This window comes from Myotis brandtii, unplaced genomic scaffold (assembly GCF_000412655.1).
Source record: "Myotis brandtii unplaced genomic scaffold, ASM41265v1 scaffold384, whole genome shotgun sequence".
NCBI classification, from domain to species: Eukaryota; Metazoa; Chordata; class Mammalia; order Chiroptera; family Vespertilionidae; genus Myotis; species Myotis brandtii.
The window spans coordinates 1755052-1772481 of record NW_005364745.1 but is presented as its reverse complement, the minus strand read 5'-3'; the positions used below and the strand labels follow the sequence as shown (position 1 = coordinate 1772481).

Here is a 17430-nt window from a genome sequence, read left to right as displayed (position 1 = left end):
TTGGATCTAAGGAGGTGCTAATTTAGCCTCTGCCTGAGGCTACCCAGCAGGAGCTATGAAGAGATCTGCAGATTCCCCTTCCTTTTTTTGGGTTTGGAGGTGCCCCGATGAGGCCCAGCTGTGAAGCAATGCAAGCTGCTGTGGGGCCTTGGGCCTTCTCTTGGAAGTTCTGGGTCTGTCTGGCCCAGCTGCAGTTTCCTAGGTAATTTTCAGATTGCAAAGGGCCAGGGCATTCATATGCAAAAGCCTCTGCCTCAGCTTGGGTGGGGTGGGATCTCAGGGAATCAATAGGGTGGAGCAAACAGCTATGGCTGATCCTCCGCCCTGCCCTAAGAGGGCCTGCATCTCAGTGTCCTGGTAATTGCTGCAAGCACCTCTGAGAGAAAGCCGCCCTTAGAGTTCTGAGTTCTGCCCGCTGCCAGACAGTCCAGTTTCTCCCTGTATGGGTCCCCAGAGACTTCCCGGAACTGGAGTTCAGAGCAGTCGGGGGCTTGTGACTCCCTCCCGATTCAAAAAGACAGCCGCGTCCTCAGTTGCCAGCCCCTTTCCGCGCACGCGCCTCCGTACCTCTGCACTTTACTTCCGCACCTCCTCTGAGTCTCAGTGTGCTTTTCTCTTTCCTTATAGTTGTAGAGTTTCCACTCAGCCAGCCTTCCTATAGTTCTGGATGGTGTCCGTTTTGTCTTTTAGTTGTATTTTTGAAGTTGTGGGAGGCAGCAATTTCCGGTGTTTACCTATGCCGCCATCTTGGTTTCTCCCTCTTCCTGAAATAATTAAGACATGGGGACTGCACTGGTAGAAAGCACTCATTTCAAGCTCCTGGTTGGCTCTAACTCCTAGCCGCTTGTGGCAGACCTGTGTGACTAAGTAGACTTTTACTACGGGTTATAGTACCACACTATATATGGTGTACAGTAAAACATATATACCATATATAAAAAATGAAATTGCTTTTTAAACTTACGACATCTGTATCCCAGAAATTTCTGATTTGCAAGTCTTTTGAAAACATTACAAGGATGTACGTCAGATGGAATTACTCATGTTATTCCAGATATGTTTGCTATCATTGTTGTTATTGGGTGTAGACCAAAGAGCCTGGGAAATAATCCTGTGGTTGGCATTTAAAACCAAACCAAAACAAAAACTGGTATCTTTCTCCCTTTTCCATTATGCTTGTAGCTCTTGTTATGAATTCTGGTAATAAATTACTTAATTGAAGTCTTGTAGTTTATGATGTCCCCTGGCAGGAAATTCTTGAAAATATTTTACTGTTATAGCAAATTTTGCGCTAAGTCATATTTCAAAGAGTCATTAGTAAAAGTTCTGGAAAAAGAACAGTCACCATCAAGTGATATGTTACCAAAAGATGGATTGCTACTATTTTAGATGATTTAGTTGTGCCAATTATATGGGCTTTTTATGAGTTATGCCTTACATGATTTCCAGTAAAACTTTGATTTTAAATGTAAACAATATTTATTTAAACATTTAATTCACTCCTAATGTAAATACTAAGTTGTTCTGTGTTCTTGCAAGATTTTTCTTTAAATGTCAGAAATTGTCTATATATAGGCACATTCTGCATTGAAATCAGTGAAATAATTTTCATCCCTCCTTTTGGTGACAGTGTTTCTGTTTCCTGAGTGATTAGAAAGGTACTACTTATGAAATTAGGCACAGGCCATAATAGATTCTTCTCTAAGTGAAACATTTGATCTGTTCTCAGCCCTCACACAAGTATACTTATATATTTATATATATCCTGTGTAGATTTTGTTGTCTATTATAAATTAATTGCACAACTACTTTAAGGTATGCCAGAGTACCAATGAAAAGCAGACTTTAAATATTTTGGATGATGAGAGGCCCTTATGGTTTCATGCAATCTAGGTTTATTGTTTTAAGAGCTTTAAGATAAATTCATTATCAGCTCAAAATGAACAATTGCAACCTATCTAGACATGCAGAAATAAGATATCCTTACACTTTTAATTTCCTGATTTTTAAGCTTGTGTTAAAACATCAGTGATGCAATTTTAAAAAATTATCTTTCCTGTGAATGTGGCATGTTATAGTACTCATCAATGTCATGGAATTTTCCTTTTTTAGAATCCTGTTCAAAAGATCCCTGATTCTCATGAGATAACGCTAAAGCATGGCACTAAAACAGTAAGTTTAAAAATTTTGATTCTTTTCTCTCAATAACAGGGCTCTTAAAGAAAAGTGAACTACAAAGATAATGTGTATTAAGAATACAATCAACTGATAACACAAACCCTATAGACATTAAGAAAAGGTTATTTTTCTCTTCAGCCAAAATAGCCATTGAGTTTCATTTAAGATAGGAACAATTATTATTGTCGTTATTGTTGGCTTTAAAACCTCTTCTTCTCTGATATAAGTACATTACAAATGAAAGAAAGAAATGAAACTCAAGTACAGTTTTCTTTTTTATGGTGTGGGAAAATTTCTCATTACTCTTAGCTTTATTTTTATATCAGTAAAAGCCTGAATTCATTTTTCAGATGAATGTTGAGATAAGAAGTGAACATAAAATAGTCACTGTATTGTTCTAAGTTTGTATTACTGAGATGTATAGATTATTTTTTATATTGTTATATTTATTTAAAGGTTAAGATGAAATAATTTTATCTTATTACAAAACCCATTAAAAAGTGGTAGTTGAATGAATGAAATTTGCTTATGAATTAATAAAAGAATAAAATTATCTTGCTTTCTCTTTATAATTAAGCTACCTTTTTCTAGTTGCCTGACACGTAAAGAAGTAAGAAAATACATCCAGTAATGAGTGTGAAACATCAATAAATAGAAATAGGCCCAGAAATGCCATAAATAATATAATTAATAGACAAGGATATTAACAGTGACATTCTCACTAAATTTTTTGCTTTTGAAAATACTGTTTTCATAAAAATATTTATTAAATGTTATTTTAAATGAAGCCCACAATGAATAATTAAAAATGCCTTAGTTTTAATTTCTACTATGGTAAATATTGATACATATGACTCATAAACTACTGCATTTTGGGATCCTCCATGGATTTTAAGAATGTAGAGTCTTGAAACTAAAGTGTTTAAGAGTTACTGCCTTAAGAAATTATTTCTAAATAATTATTGATATTACTAGAGGCCCAATGCATGAAATTCGTGAAAGAGTAGGCCTTTCTTGCCCCAGCTGCCGGCACCGGCTTCCCTCTGGCACCCAGGACCCGGGCATCCCTCCGGCACCAGGGACCTGGGCTTCCCTTGCAGCCCTGGCTTTGTCCGGAAGGTCGTCTGGAAGGACGCCTGGTCTAATTAGCATATTGTGCTTTTATTGTTATAGATATCTACACTAGAGGCCCAGTGCATGAAATTCATGCACTCAGGGGGCAGGGAGGGGCCCCTCAGCTCAGCCTGCGCCTTCACACAGTTTGGGAGCCCTCAGGGCATGCGGACCTAAGCTGGTAGTCAGACATTCTTAGTGCTGCCTCAGAGGCGGGAAAGGCTCCCGCTATAGCTGCTGCACTCACCGGCCATGAGCCTGGCTCAGGGCTTCTGGCTGAGCAGCACTCCCCCTGTGGGAGCCCACTGACCACCAGGGGGCAGCTCCTGCGTTGAGCGTCTGCCCCCTGGTTGTCAGTGCGTGTCATAGCGACCAGTCGTTCCTCCATTCGGTCGATTTGCATGTTAATCTTTTATTATATAGGATTTTATTAAATCAGACTTCTGGTATTTTTATTCTGAAATTGTGACAGTATTTTACCAATATTCATATTTTTAAGTATAAGGACAATAATTGTAGACTTAGTACTTAAAAGGAAACTTTCCTACCATTTATGATTAGTTATAATGCTAGTTGAATTTCATAAAAATAATTTTAAGGTAATATGCTGAGTTATTTAGTGATGTGCACAAGATAATTTCTACTTTGTCCTACTTTGTTAAATAGATTTCTTAAAGTTCCCATTATTACTCATTTTGGTAATTTTATTTTAATTAAATTTATTGGGATGACATTGGTTGATGTGTTCTTCATTTTGTGATAAACTGTCTTGAAAGGTTTCCTCTAAATTATTTATTGAAAAAACTGAATTGTTTGTGAGATTTCTACTTATATACTAAAGCAACTTAGTTTAGCATATGGAATTGCAACGATAGCTGTTCTGGGTACATGGTAGATAAGTTGGGACAAAGCTGGCGATTTGAGAAATTAGAATATTTTTTTTTTATTATTTGAAAAGAAATTATACTCCTAATTCCAAAATCAAATAATAAAGGAGGTGTTGTCCATTCTCACTTTTCAGAAGTAGCAACTCTTGTTGATATATACGTCCAATGCCTCGAAGATAGGAGGTGAAGTTAGAGGAAGGAAGTGGGGGTCACAATAGACTATAAGTAGCTTTCTTCAATGAAAATTTTTTTTTTTTTAAACCAGGTTTCTGCTTTGGGTCTGGACCCCTCAGGTGCCCGCTTGGTGACAGGAGGATACGACTATGATGTTAAGTTTTGGGATTTTGCTGGAATGGACGCTTCTTTTAAGGCATTTCGATCCCTTCAACCCTGTGAATGGTATGTATTGTTCAACTTAATACTTTCACATTTTAAGACAGAGTGCTGTTCTTATTTGAATTCTATCTAAAATGGTTTGTACCAAAATACAGGAGGTTTATATAACTGAACACTACTTCCATTATTCAAATGAAAGTAAAATATACCTTAATTTTTTTGTTTAGTTTCATTAACCTACATTTTAAGACATTTCTTGTCTTTTGTTGTTTTTTTGCAAAATATATTTTTATTGATTTCAGAGAGGAAGGGAAAGGGAGAGAAAAATAGAAACATTAATGATGAGACAGAATCATTGATAGGCTGGCTGCCTCCTGCACACCCCACACTGGGGATCGAGCCTGCAACCCAAGCATGTGCCCTGACTGGGAATCAAACTGGTTCATGGGTTGATGCTCAACCACTAAGCCACACCAGCCTGGCTGTTGTTTTAATCCTCACCTGATGATATGTTTTTCCCCTTCATTGATTCTAGAGAGAGAGGATGGGCGAGGGAGAGAGAGAGAGAAAGACAAAAGCATGGTTGCCTCTGTACATGCCCTGACTGGGGATCAAACCCGCAACCTGGATATGTGCCCTGACCAGAATGGAACCTGGGACCCTTCGGTGCCTGGGATAACACTCACAGGGGTGGGCAAACTTTTTGACTCGAGGGCCACAATGGGTTCTTAAACTGGACTGGAGGGCCGGAACAAAAGCATGGATGGAGTGTTTGTGTGAACTAATATAAATTCAAAGTAAACATCATTACATAAAAGGGTACGGTCCTTTTTTTTTTTTAGTTTTATTCATTTCAAACGGGCTGGATCCGGCCCGCGGGCCGTAGTTTGCCCACGGCTGCTCTAACAGCTTAGCAACCTGGTCGGGGCTAACTGTTTCTTTATCTCCAGTATTTCCAGTAGAAGATTCAAAGGTTTGATTATCATTCATATTTGATCACATCAGGTGGCAAGTATTGTCTAGTTGTTGCCACTATTAGTGACTAGCAATTAAAGTTGGTTCTTGAATTAAATTGGTAACATCTGATTCCTCCTTTGTAAAGTTAATATTATATACTTGAGATGGGCAGGAACTTCGTGGGACATACTTTGGTACAATGTAAATATCCAGATTCTTGCCATCCCTTCACTTAATAAGTTTAGTGTCCATTAATTATTTGTACCTAAATCAGTTATCTCAGTGAGGGTTGCATCTAATTAGATGATTAGATGACATTCTAATTTTATTATTTCATCTATGTTTTCTGGCATTTTTCTAAAAGAACTTTTCTATATTAACCAATATGATTTGGTTCTCCTGAAATACAGTTTGTACTGGAAAAGCAGGAGAAATGCTTAGTTATTTCCCTCTAATTACCCATTTTTAGCTTAAGGATTACTGATGATAAATGAGTTGTTACTGTTATTGATGTTGATGGTGGTGTTTGTTTTTTTTTTTACTTTTTCTTTTCTGAGTGTGTCAGTATTTATGATTTTAAAATGTTCATGTGTTTCAGTCAATTGCAGTCATTATTCTTTTTGATATTTAAATTGTCCCAGATTTGGGCATTGGGAGTTCCTGATTGCTATGTAGTTTCGACATGACCTCATTAGTCTTTAAAAGCTTATTTTCTGGCATGACATGAATGTACCAGGCTTCCTGGTACATTCCCTTCCAAGTCCTGGAGTCAGCATGTCCCATGGAGGTCTATTTTTTTTTTTAAGTGGAAATGGTATTTAGAGACCAAATCTGGATGTTACACATGCTCGTTGATACGGGGGTATTATTGTTTCTTGACCTTTTCTGTGGAAAGAGGTGGAAAATACTGTTACATGTGTGTGCATGCATGTGTATTTAAATGACAAGATCAGGCCTGGCCATTGTGACTCACTTAGTTGGAGCATCGTCCCATGCACCAAAAGGTTGCCAGTTTGATTCCTGGTCAGGGCACATGCCTGAGTTGTGGACTCAATCCCCGGTGGGTGTGCAGGAGGCAGCTGATCACTGTTTCTCTGTCATCGATGTTTCTCTCTCTTTCTCTTTCTCCCCCCTTCCCTTCCCTCTCTCTGAAATCAATTTTTAAAAAAATTAAATGAAAAACATTTAAAAATGACAAGATCATTGATATTTTCATTTCAAAATTTTAGTAAGCTTTAAATTTCAGAATATTTTTTAATTTACAGAAAGCTGCAAAGATAGTACAGAATTCAGGTATACCCCTAACCCAGTTTCTTCTGTTGTTAACATTCTACATTTGTGACAACTAAACCAGTGTTGGTACATTGACTCCAAATTTTTATTTATATACTTATTTCTTGAAACTCCAAACTTTTAGATTTCACTTTTTTTTTTAAACTAATATCCCTTCCAAGATATACTGCATTACATTTAATCTTCATAATAGTTTCTCAGTCTTTCCTTGTTTCTCATGACCTTGACAGCTTTGAGGTGTACTGGTCAGGTATTTTGTAGAAAGTCACTCGATTTTTTTTTTTTTAATGTTTTTCTTATGGTTAGACTGGTGATGTGGGTTTTTGGGCTGAATATGACAGAGGTGAAGTACCTTTGTTATCACATATCTTGTGTACATGCTATCATGTTTTTAAAAAATACATATTTTTATTGATTTCAGAGAGGACAGGAGAGAGAGAGAGATAGAAACATCAGTGATGAGAAAGGAGCATCACACCCCCAACCAGGATTGAGCCCACACCTGGGCATGTGCCCCAACTGGGAATTGAACCATGACCTCCTGGTTCATAGGTCAATGCTCAACCTCTGAGCCACACCGGCCAGGCATGCTATTGTGTTTTTAAGTTTCTCTACTGTACCGTTACTTTTTCACTCCCCTTTTTATATGCTAATTCTTTGGAAGCAAGTTAATAAATGCTGCACACACTTGGGAGAGTTGAAAGATTAAGCTTTATTTCCTAGAGAAGGTGGTATTTACATAAACTACTTGGAATTCTTCTATAAGGAAGAATTGTCTCTTTCCCCCACATATTTACTTATTTAATCAGTTTTTTCCTACCAGTGTGGACTACTGACTATTTATTTCCTTCCTTGGGTTGTATGCCAATACTTAGTTACTTATTGTGTGGCTCAGGTTGTGTCAGTTGTGCCCATTGGGAGCTATTTCAGTTTGGCTCTTAGGTCCCTTTCGTTGACATGCTTCTTTATTTTTTGAGTACTTCCTTACTTTTGGTACTATAAGATGCTCCAGACTCACCTTATATTTCTTCCTGCCCCAGTCCTAGAATCAGTCAGATTTCCTAGGAGAATGGTATCAGAAAACAAGAGCTAGGATCTCGTGTGCTTGTTGCTCTGGGGGTGTCAGTGCATTTAGGCCTTTTCAGACAACAGAGCTAAAAGTATATGCATGGGTACTAACCTGTGCATGCACTAGGTCTGTAATTGTTTCTGTATCCTTTTGCATCCATTTTAAGCTGCATAGGCATTCATACTCATGTCTCTGACTCTAATCCAGTGCACATTGGTTCATTCTAGCCTTCCCTCTTCTTCCTCCTGGGAAATCTCCAACTTTCCGACAGTAAGAAACCTGACTCCCACCACCCATCCCTATGTGTATTTGTTTAACCCCAGTACAAATGTAATGCAGTTTCAGAATTGTGAATCTGTATCCCTGTTCCAATTTAAGTTTAACATTACAGAATGTTTACTTAAGGTTTACTTAATAGAATATGTTCTATTTCAAAGATAGAACATATTCTTGAGAAAAGACTTACGGGTCAAGAGCAGGGGTTGGCAAAATTTTCTGTAACGGGTCTGATATTAAGTATTTTAGGCCTTATAGGCCACAAATGATCTTTTAGTATTTTCCTTGTGTGCCTGTCTGTATTATATAATATTAAATTGGGTTCACAATAACTTTTTTAAATAAAGGAAAAAGTGCAAAATAGGTCTTTACATTTTTGGGGTTCAATTTCATTGTCTTTATTTTGGTAGCACATTATTTCAATTTTTGATTCCAACATCCAGCATATTAGTGATTGATGTTTGTTTGTTTGTTTGTTTTTGGCCAATTTTTAGTTTGATAAATGTGCAATAAGTTGTCATTCAATTGATAACTGTTGAATATGGCAGTCAGACTTTGGTATGCCACTAGAAGCCTTTCTTTATGTTGACATTGATCTGTTACACAACTTTTTGCTTAGGTTCTTCATCCATATGAGAATCCCATGCATACCTATAACTCAGCTAAATTCTTCCATAACTGTTTTGTCACCATCTATGTTTTTCCTATATCATCTGCCAAGAAAACTTGAGGGAATTGGTAAACTGTCTTGAAGATATAAAAGCACAGGATGCTGTTTTCAGACCATCTCTTCACCTGAAGTAGCAGATGTCAGAATTTGGCTGATATCCAAGAGGCAGCATTATGGTGAATAAGTGGGTGTCAAAGAGGCATTCACACACAAAGGACCCCCCACTCAGGAGGGGAGCTAGAAGACCTGAGTATAGGGATGAGACTGAGGTATGGTGTGTGAATTTGGGGTACCTCTGATGAATTTCTCCAAAGGACTCTGGTGCTGCAGTGTTTTTAGCCTTGTTCGCACTCCCCTGGGACACCTTAAAGAGACTGATGTTAAATGTTTTCTTGATCTGCCATTATGAAAATCAGATTTTAAAATGTGCGTTTCTTTTACTGTTGCTCAACTTCTGTGTGGTGCATCTTCCATTTTTGGTATTTTGAAGTCTGTTTAATAATTTGTTTTGGACTTTTGCCCAGCATCAATATTAGATTTGTGGATCTCTAGTTTCTAATGTTTTCCTTTGTCCCACTTAGTGAAAATCAGTACCACATTTTCTCTCATCCAGTCTGCTAGTCATCTTTTATTTTCTCTGTTTCCTCACGGATTCTCAATAATTACCTAAGTAGGTTTGAGTCACAGTCCTTGGGATCACAAACCCTTCCTTCAGATGTATCCTCTATACCAGAAAAAATATAGATGGAGTAAAATTTTTCATAAAATATTAAGAATTTTTGGATTACTTAGGTAACCCAATTTAAGAATTCTCTTTTACCCAATTAAAAACAGTTACTCTTAATTTCATTCTTTTTTTAAAACATTTTAACTAAGTAATGCATATTATTTTCTTATACAGAAATTAAAACATTGCAGGTAAGACTAAAACTCTTCCTTGATTACCTTCATTTTAATCTCCTTCCTAGGTGAAATCACTGTTTTCATTATGGTATATATTCGTTGAGGTTTTTCCATGCAGTTATCAACAAATATCTGTACCTATCAAAGAATAGTATATACTTTATTTTGTTTTCATAAATACTATCAGATGGTTGTTATTCTACAATTTGTTTTTCTTTTCCACTTTGCAGTAGTTGCTTGGAGATTTTTAATATCACCACATGTATACTATATTCTTCCTAAATGCTGCATAGCATACCATGTGAAACTTAACCATAGTTCAGTGTTTTTGAAGCTTTAATAGGCATTAGAACCATCTGAAGGGCTTGTTAAAATGTTAAAAGCTAGACCCCACGTTTAGAGTTTCTAATTCTTTGGACCCAGTGTGGTGCAAGAACTTGCGTTTCTAACAAGTTCCCAGGTGCATTACTTAATTAAAAGTATATTATTTGTCTTTTATGCTCTAGAACAGTAATTGGCAAATTATGACCAGAGGGTCAAATCCAGTTCATGGATTTGTATGGCACTTGAACTAAGAATTTTACAAATTTTTTTTTTAAAATATATTTTATTGATTTTTTACAGAGAGGAAGGGAGAGAGATAGAGAGTTAGAAACATCGATGAAAGAGAAACATCGATCAGCCGCCTCCTGCACATCTCCTACTGGGGATGTGCCCGCAACCCAGGTACATGCCCTTGACCGGAACCGAACCTGGGATCCCTCAGTCCGCAGGCCGACGCTCTATCCACTGAGCCAAACCGGTTTCGGCAGAATTTTACAATTTTAAAGGAATGTAAAACCAAGTACAACAAAGAATATGTGGTAGATACCGTATGTGGCCTGCGAAGCTTAAACTACTTTCAGAAAAAGTGTGCTGACCCCTATTGTAGAACCTCTTTACAACCCCCTTGCTACTTTACTCTCCTTGCCTGGTGTTAAACAGGCTGACTAGTTATAGCTCCTCACTTCCTTAAACATAGCATCTTGTAGCTCAGTGGTTCTCAACCTTCTGGCCCTTTAAATACAGTTCCTCATGTTGTGACCCAACCATAAAATTATTTTCGTTGCTACTTCATAACTGTAATGTTGCTACTGTTATGAATTGTAATGTAAATATCTGATATGCAGGATGGTCTTAGGCGACCCCTGTGAAAGGGTGGTTCGACCGCCAAAGGGGTGGAGACCCACAGGTTGAGAACCGCTGTTGTAGCTCATGGGATGTGCCTGTGGTCTGAGGGATTTTCCAGGGGCTGAGAGTGGCCCTCACAGGGGCGTCTCCTCTCTGACAGATGCTGTTTCAGGGCAGGGAATCGCTAGGTTCTGCCTGGTTGACACATCTTTGTTCCATCAACCCCGTGTCATGTACTGAACACTCTTTTTAGCTGCCAGCGGTCTCATGTGGTAACTGTTTTCACAAGGGCAGCCTTTCTCCTTTGAGGACCTGCTAACCCAGTAACTCATGGTTTGTGGGATATTTTCACATAAGGCTCTTGTACCCTTTTGGGGAGGTGTTTTTCTAATCTCTCCGGTCCTTTTCTACCTTTCAGTTTCCAATTCCGATATTTCTCCCCTCAGTCTCAAGGAGACCTGGGAAATACAGAAGTAATAACAGTAGCAACTATCTGTTTCATGTGCTGTGCGAGGTACCTGTACGTGTCCTAGTTTCACTTCCCACTCAGCCCTACACGTGTGATTCCTCCTGGTTTTCAGTGGAGGAAACCAGGACTCGGCCAAGCTGTCCCCTCACACATGAACTCTGTCTCTCAGCTCCGCAGTGCTGCCGTTTGGTCCCATCCACTGACTCTCCAGAAAAATGGGGAGACTGAGGCTCGTGGGGCCGGAGGGCTTGGTTTGCATCCACAGCCAGTTAGCAGCGAGGATGGAGTCCCTGGCCTCCGGACTCACATTCCGCTGTGCTTTTCACACCTTGGCTCCACAGCCCCAAGTGACAGCCCCAGACAGCTGTGTTTATCTGTCTTGCATGTCTCAGCTTGTTTTGCTAGCGGAGCAAAAACTACTTAAAAGGATCCTCAGTCTTCACCTTTCCATTCCCCTCCACTTCCACTCGAGCACTCCCCTGGCCCCATGAATAACTTCACAGAGAGAGTTGCCCAATGTTGCTAAGCCTTCCCCTGGAGGCAGTCACTCCCCAGAGGACATTGCTTCCTCAGGACTCCAGTTGACTGTCAGGATTGGCTTTCCCTGCTCCTCTTTGATCGGAATCTTAGTTGTTGAGGCAGGAATTCGAGGAGCAGATGCTACACCCCTTGAACAAGCCCCTTTAATTCTCCTTAGTACTGTGTCTAATAACTCTTAATCCAGTCCTTTTAACTCTGTGGCTAGCAGAATTAGGAGTGAAGTGGGACAGGCATGGTGAGCTTGATGCTGAACATTTCACTTTAATGTTGGCAAAGAGAGCATGAAACACAGACAGAGGGAAACATGAGTTTCCCTATAAAGTTAAAAGGGCAAGGTGAATATTAGTGCGGGTCACTGAGATTTTGTATTTCCTTCCAAGTGTAAAATCTGCTAGAGCAGGTAGCCAGAGAAAGGGAGCCACTGACTCTTTTTACTGCCATGTCATCTTAAATTTCACTGTTATTTTAGATTTTCCTTCCCCTTTGGAAATGAAAATGATTCACCAGAAAAAAACAAAATGATCGCTTATAGTACTTGATCTTTCATAGGGAAGAAAATGAAGACTTCCCCAAATGGGAGAACTGTAAACAAAGACACGCCTATGAACGAACTGCTTCATTCTCTCCCTGCTTTACAGGACTTTGGCTCAGCAGTCTGAACTATCTAATTATCAAAGAGTGGATCTGTTTGTTTACATACAAAAAATATTGGACTAAACAGCCAACATTTTTCTCAGTTTCAGTTAATAGCTTGGAATTTGGTATATCAGTCCGGGTCTGATTAGGAGAGAGAAGTCACAGTAATTTGGATGGGAAAGTTTATAATAGAGAATTACTAGCTGTAACAGAGGATTGGAGTATTGAGGGATTGGCTAGTAAAAAGTAAAGAAAACTCTAAAGACTATAGGAATAGCAGATAAAAAGAGCAACCACTACCCTAGGGGAGAGAAATAAAATCTTCAAGGGAGAGGCCTCAAGACTGAGATCCGGACCTCATATTAGAGGGCAAGGCTGTGGCTCACTGAATGATAAAGTGGTTGCTGTGCTGTTATGACAGCAGAACTTTACAGAAACCTGACCCACCAGGGTCCCCTCCTGAAAAGCCGCACAAGAGGTGCTGGGGAAGCTCCTGGTACTGCCAGCTGTGGCTGCCGTGCACTTCAGGAGCTGGGCAGCGGAGACGCTGCACAGACAGCAGGAGCTGGGCACAGGGAAGTCGAGTGCAGTGCGGGCGCCCACCTGGCGGAGCACTCCAGACCAGGAAGAAAGCCCTCCCCCTTCCCTGCTCTCCAGCGCTCTCTACCCATGCCCACTGGCAAAGGAAACATCTTGGAAGGGCCCACATCCATTTCTGCAGAGCAGGCAGTGAAGGTTGACTTTTGTAGCTGAGAGGCAATACATGGACAACTGGAACATTTGATCAAACATTTAGTTTTTTATCTTATTGGTGCCTCCTTATGGACTTACATTTAAATGTGGGGCCCTGGTCAGAATGTTGCTGAGGATGTCATTCCTTCCCAGGATGTGAGAGACGCCAGGAGAGGTTTTTCTGTCTTAGGCAGGAAGGGCCCAGGCGGCAGCTCCACCTTTGCTTTTCTAGGTTCCTTTTTCATCAGCTGGTTTGGGAGCTTCTGTTCCTCATCCACCTGGACACTTTGACTTAGGCATGTGGTGACATTCCTCACATTGTCAGTCTCACCTCAGAGCCCACTAGATCTCTGTTTGAATGGTCTTTGCCAGTAGAGGCAGGATTGTGAATTAGAATTACGAGTGGCTTCTTGAAGAATAAATATTTCAAAAATGATCAGCTAGAATTTCAACATTTTAGAAGAGCTGGTCAGTATAAATTCTGAGCAGCAGTGTCTAATTAGTGGTGGCTAGCAGAGAGGCATTTCATTGTAAGTATCTGATTTGGATTTGGTAACTAACCAGGAAGAATAATACTATTGAGACCTAGACAGACCCACATACATTTTAATTTTATATATAATCTCTTTCTGAAGACAAAGTTATTTTCTGAAATACCCCTTTATTTCTCAGCCTTGAAATTATAGACTTATAAAGTAAATTGGACTAAATGATCTAAAATTTTGTTAAGATTGTGTTATTTTTTTTTAAAGATTGACCTGTGAAGATAAATCATAAAGCAGGCTATAAAGACAGCTTAAAGAAAGATGTTTATTTATTTAAATATATTTTATTGATTTTCTACAGAGAGGAAGGGAGAGGGATAGAGAGTTAGAAACATCAATGAGAGAGAAACATCTATCAGCTGCCTCCTGCACACTCCCTACTGGGTATGTGCCCGCAACCAAGGTACATGCCCTTGACCAGAATCGAACCTGGGACCCTTGAGTCCGCAGGCTGATGCTCTATCCACTGAGCCAAACCGATTAGGGCAAAGATGTTTATTTTTTATTTCTGATAGAGAACATCTATGTTTGGGGCCTTGATCATTAAGTTGGTTCTCCACAGAATTCTTTATGGGGTTGTTATCGATAACCTCTAGCTTTCCATTCACATTTGTTTGGAGATTTCTTTTAGAAGAGCATGGCACCTGTACAACATACCTTTCAGATTGCTCTGCTATGATGGTTTGCATGCCATCTCTGAAGAATGTTATGGACTGTTTTATAGTAAGGTGGATAAGAAGTTTTACTTAAGGAGTTTAATAGTCTTTCCAAATTTGTGACTGAAAGCCACACGTAGGGGTTGCATAATGACTTAAAAAACGTGCAAGGGAAACTAGGAAGATGGAGAAATTGCACTGCCATGTAATTAATTGCAAGAGTAGCCTCAACTGATCCTACAGGGGGAGCTGAAGCCAGACTAACCTTCCCAGATAACCCACATTGAAACAGAGAGCTTGTCAGCCAGTCCTTGAATGTGGGCTGCTTTGGAGTGGTAGCAACCTTGGGTGAGGGAGTTCTCTGCAACTTGGGGAAATTCCTGAGGATTCCGTTGTTAGCCATCGGCAGGCCAAGTCCTGGGAGCTGGGTAATGCGTACTTCGTTCCTGAAGGGGTAGATCTGCGTGGCACACCACAGTATTCACCACAGCCACAATGCCAGGATCAGTTTCAGTGGAGTGGCGAGGGTAGAAAGGATACTGTAGTGCTAGAGAAATAAAGGCGGAGGTGAAAACTTGTTCGAACAGCAAACCTGTGAAGGGGAGGAGAGAGCCGATAGACGTTCCCGAGGAGATGGGAGAGGATGGAATCCAGCATGTATGTAGGCAGCAGATTTGCCTCGTGTGGGAAGTGATTCGTTTCCAATATTATAATCAAAGAGAAGGAAGAAGAGAGTTCAGGTACAAGGAAGTTTATAACATTACTGGGAGGAAGTTGAGGCAGTTCTTATTTGTTTCTTTTGGGAAAGAGTGGGAAGAATCAATAGGTGGAAGAGGGGGAGTTGGTTGGGTTAAAGATTTAAAATGAGTAGAGCCCTAGCTGGTTAGAGCATTGGCCTGTGAACTGAAGGGTCATGGGTTCAATTCCTGATCAAGGGCATGTACCTCAAGGGCAGGCTCAATCTTCGGCCCCATCGGGGTGGTGGGGGAGGCAATCAATGGATATGTCTCTCGCACTTCAATGTTTCTCTCTCTCTCTCTCTCTCTCTCTCCTCTCTCCCTCTCCCTCTTCCCCACTCTCTCTCTCCCTCTCTTCCCCCAGCCCCTCTAAAAAAATAAATGGGAAAAATATCCTCTTGTGAGAATTTAAAAAAGTAAAACGAGTAGAGAAGACTTTACTAGATAGCTGTGGAGAGTTGGAGGAGAGAACTAACACGGTAGCCACTGGTGGCGAGGGTGCATTTGAGGATGGTGTTCCTGATTTTATAGAATTATCAATTTGTACAGTTGTGTGACTTTTTCTATGACAGTACTTATTGTGGCTAAAGTATAAACATTATGCTCAGTGTCTTACCAGACTACTTCTTTTTCTTTTGCATAGCCATCAGATCAAGTCATTGCAGTATAGTAACACAGGAGACATGATTCTTGTTGTATCTGGAAGCTCTCAAGCCAAAGTGATTGACAGAGATGGTTTTGAAGTAATGGAATGTATAAAAGGAGACCAGTATATTGTGGACATGGCCAACACCAAGGTAAGCATCAAACAGACTATTTCAGTGAATTTAATTAATTCAGCACACATTTATTAACAATTCGTTTGAGTTGCCGTAATTCACACAAAAGTTAGTATCTTGTTTTAAACCTGAACAGTTTATTATTTCTCACAATTCTGTGGATTGACCAGGAAGTTCTTCTGCTTCATATTGTGTCAGCTGGGGCACTAGGATGGTTATAAAGTCCAAAAGGGCTTTATAACCAGATGGGTTCACGTGGGTGCTCTGTCCCATGGCATCTCTTTCTCTCCCCTACTTCTCCTCCCGCTTACCCCCACTTTTCTTTTTTTTTTTATACTAAAAGAATCAAGATTTTTATTAAGCATTGTAAGTTGCATTCAATAGCCTTCATTACACCACACCACAACCCATCTACAATCAGTCAAACCCAACAGCAGTTCATTCTTGCACAATACATTAGTTAGGGCAAAACTCCCTTCAACTTACAGTAAGATCCTACTCAGGTCTTGCGGGCAGGGATTGGGGAATTACATCTCGTTTCTGATCACTAATGTGTGATGAAGAGCATCAGGAGAATTATATGAAAACGAATAAGAAGTGATTCTGATTTCAAAGTACATTGTTTGGAAACATTAACAAAAACATCAAAATGATATAAGTATACCTGCTTCTACTAAATTCTTGATGGGAAAGTTCTCAAGAACAAGCAATTTGTTTCCTGCTACAGAAGAGGGTCACCCCCACTTTTCACATGTTTGGTTTGGGATTTCTCACAGTGTGGTATAGACTTAGTGGGGTTGGACTTTGTGCTTGATGACTGGCTTCCATGAAGGATGGACATGGAAGGTCTGGCTTTAAGTCTTGTGTAACATCACAGGGACAGTCCAAATTTGGGGAGAGGAGAGATAGACTCCACTAATTGATGTGTGAGTGCCAAGGTCACATTTGAAATATCTTGTGGGGAGGGAGATATGGAGGCAGCCATCTTTGGAAACAGTCTACTATAAACCTACTATGTCCTAGGCTGTAGGACAAGAAGGAAAGAGGGTCTCATCAACCTTTTCTATGTAAAGATTTTTAGTAGGATTATGATATTTTAAAATTAATGTATAAGTAATTAGATATTAACTATGGCCACAATAAGGCTCTAAAACTTAATGGCTTATTTATAATTGCTAACATATCTGTGGTTTGGCTGCTCCTGGCTGGGTTCGGCTTTAAACTGCAGGTAGAGTCTAGGTCTGTTCTGTGTGTCTCCATTCCTCCTTACACGAGAGGACTGTGTGAGGGCATGTTTTTCTCATGGTGATGGAAGAGGCACAAGGGAACCCCAACTCTGGAAGCACATTTCAAGCCTTTGCTTAGATCATGTCCACGAACATTCCATTGGCCAAAGCAAATCACACGGCCCTGGGTAACATCAGTGCAGTGGAGAAATGTGTCCGGTCTCTATTGAGAGCAACTATGGTATCCCATGTCAAAGG

The 17430-nt window shown here is 39.8% G+C and overlaps 1 protein-coding gene across 1 annotated transcript in view; it reads left to right on the top strand.

Moving 5' to 3' along the window:
• Positions 1 to 17430, top strand: part of WDR70 (WD repeat domain 70) — a 190613-nt gene that overhangs the window by 28320 nt on the left and 144863 nt on the right. Inside the window, exons 5-7 of the mRNA XM_005872616.2 lie at positions 2113 to 2172; positions 4444 to 4577; positions 15811 to 15964. Coding sequence (XP_005872678.2) covers positions 2113 to 2172; positions 4444 to 4577; positions 15811 to 15964 — 348 coding nt within the window. The remainder of the gene's footprint in view (positions 1 to 2112; positions 2173 to 4443; positions 4578 to 15810; positions 15965 to 17430) is intronic.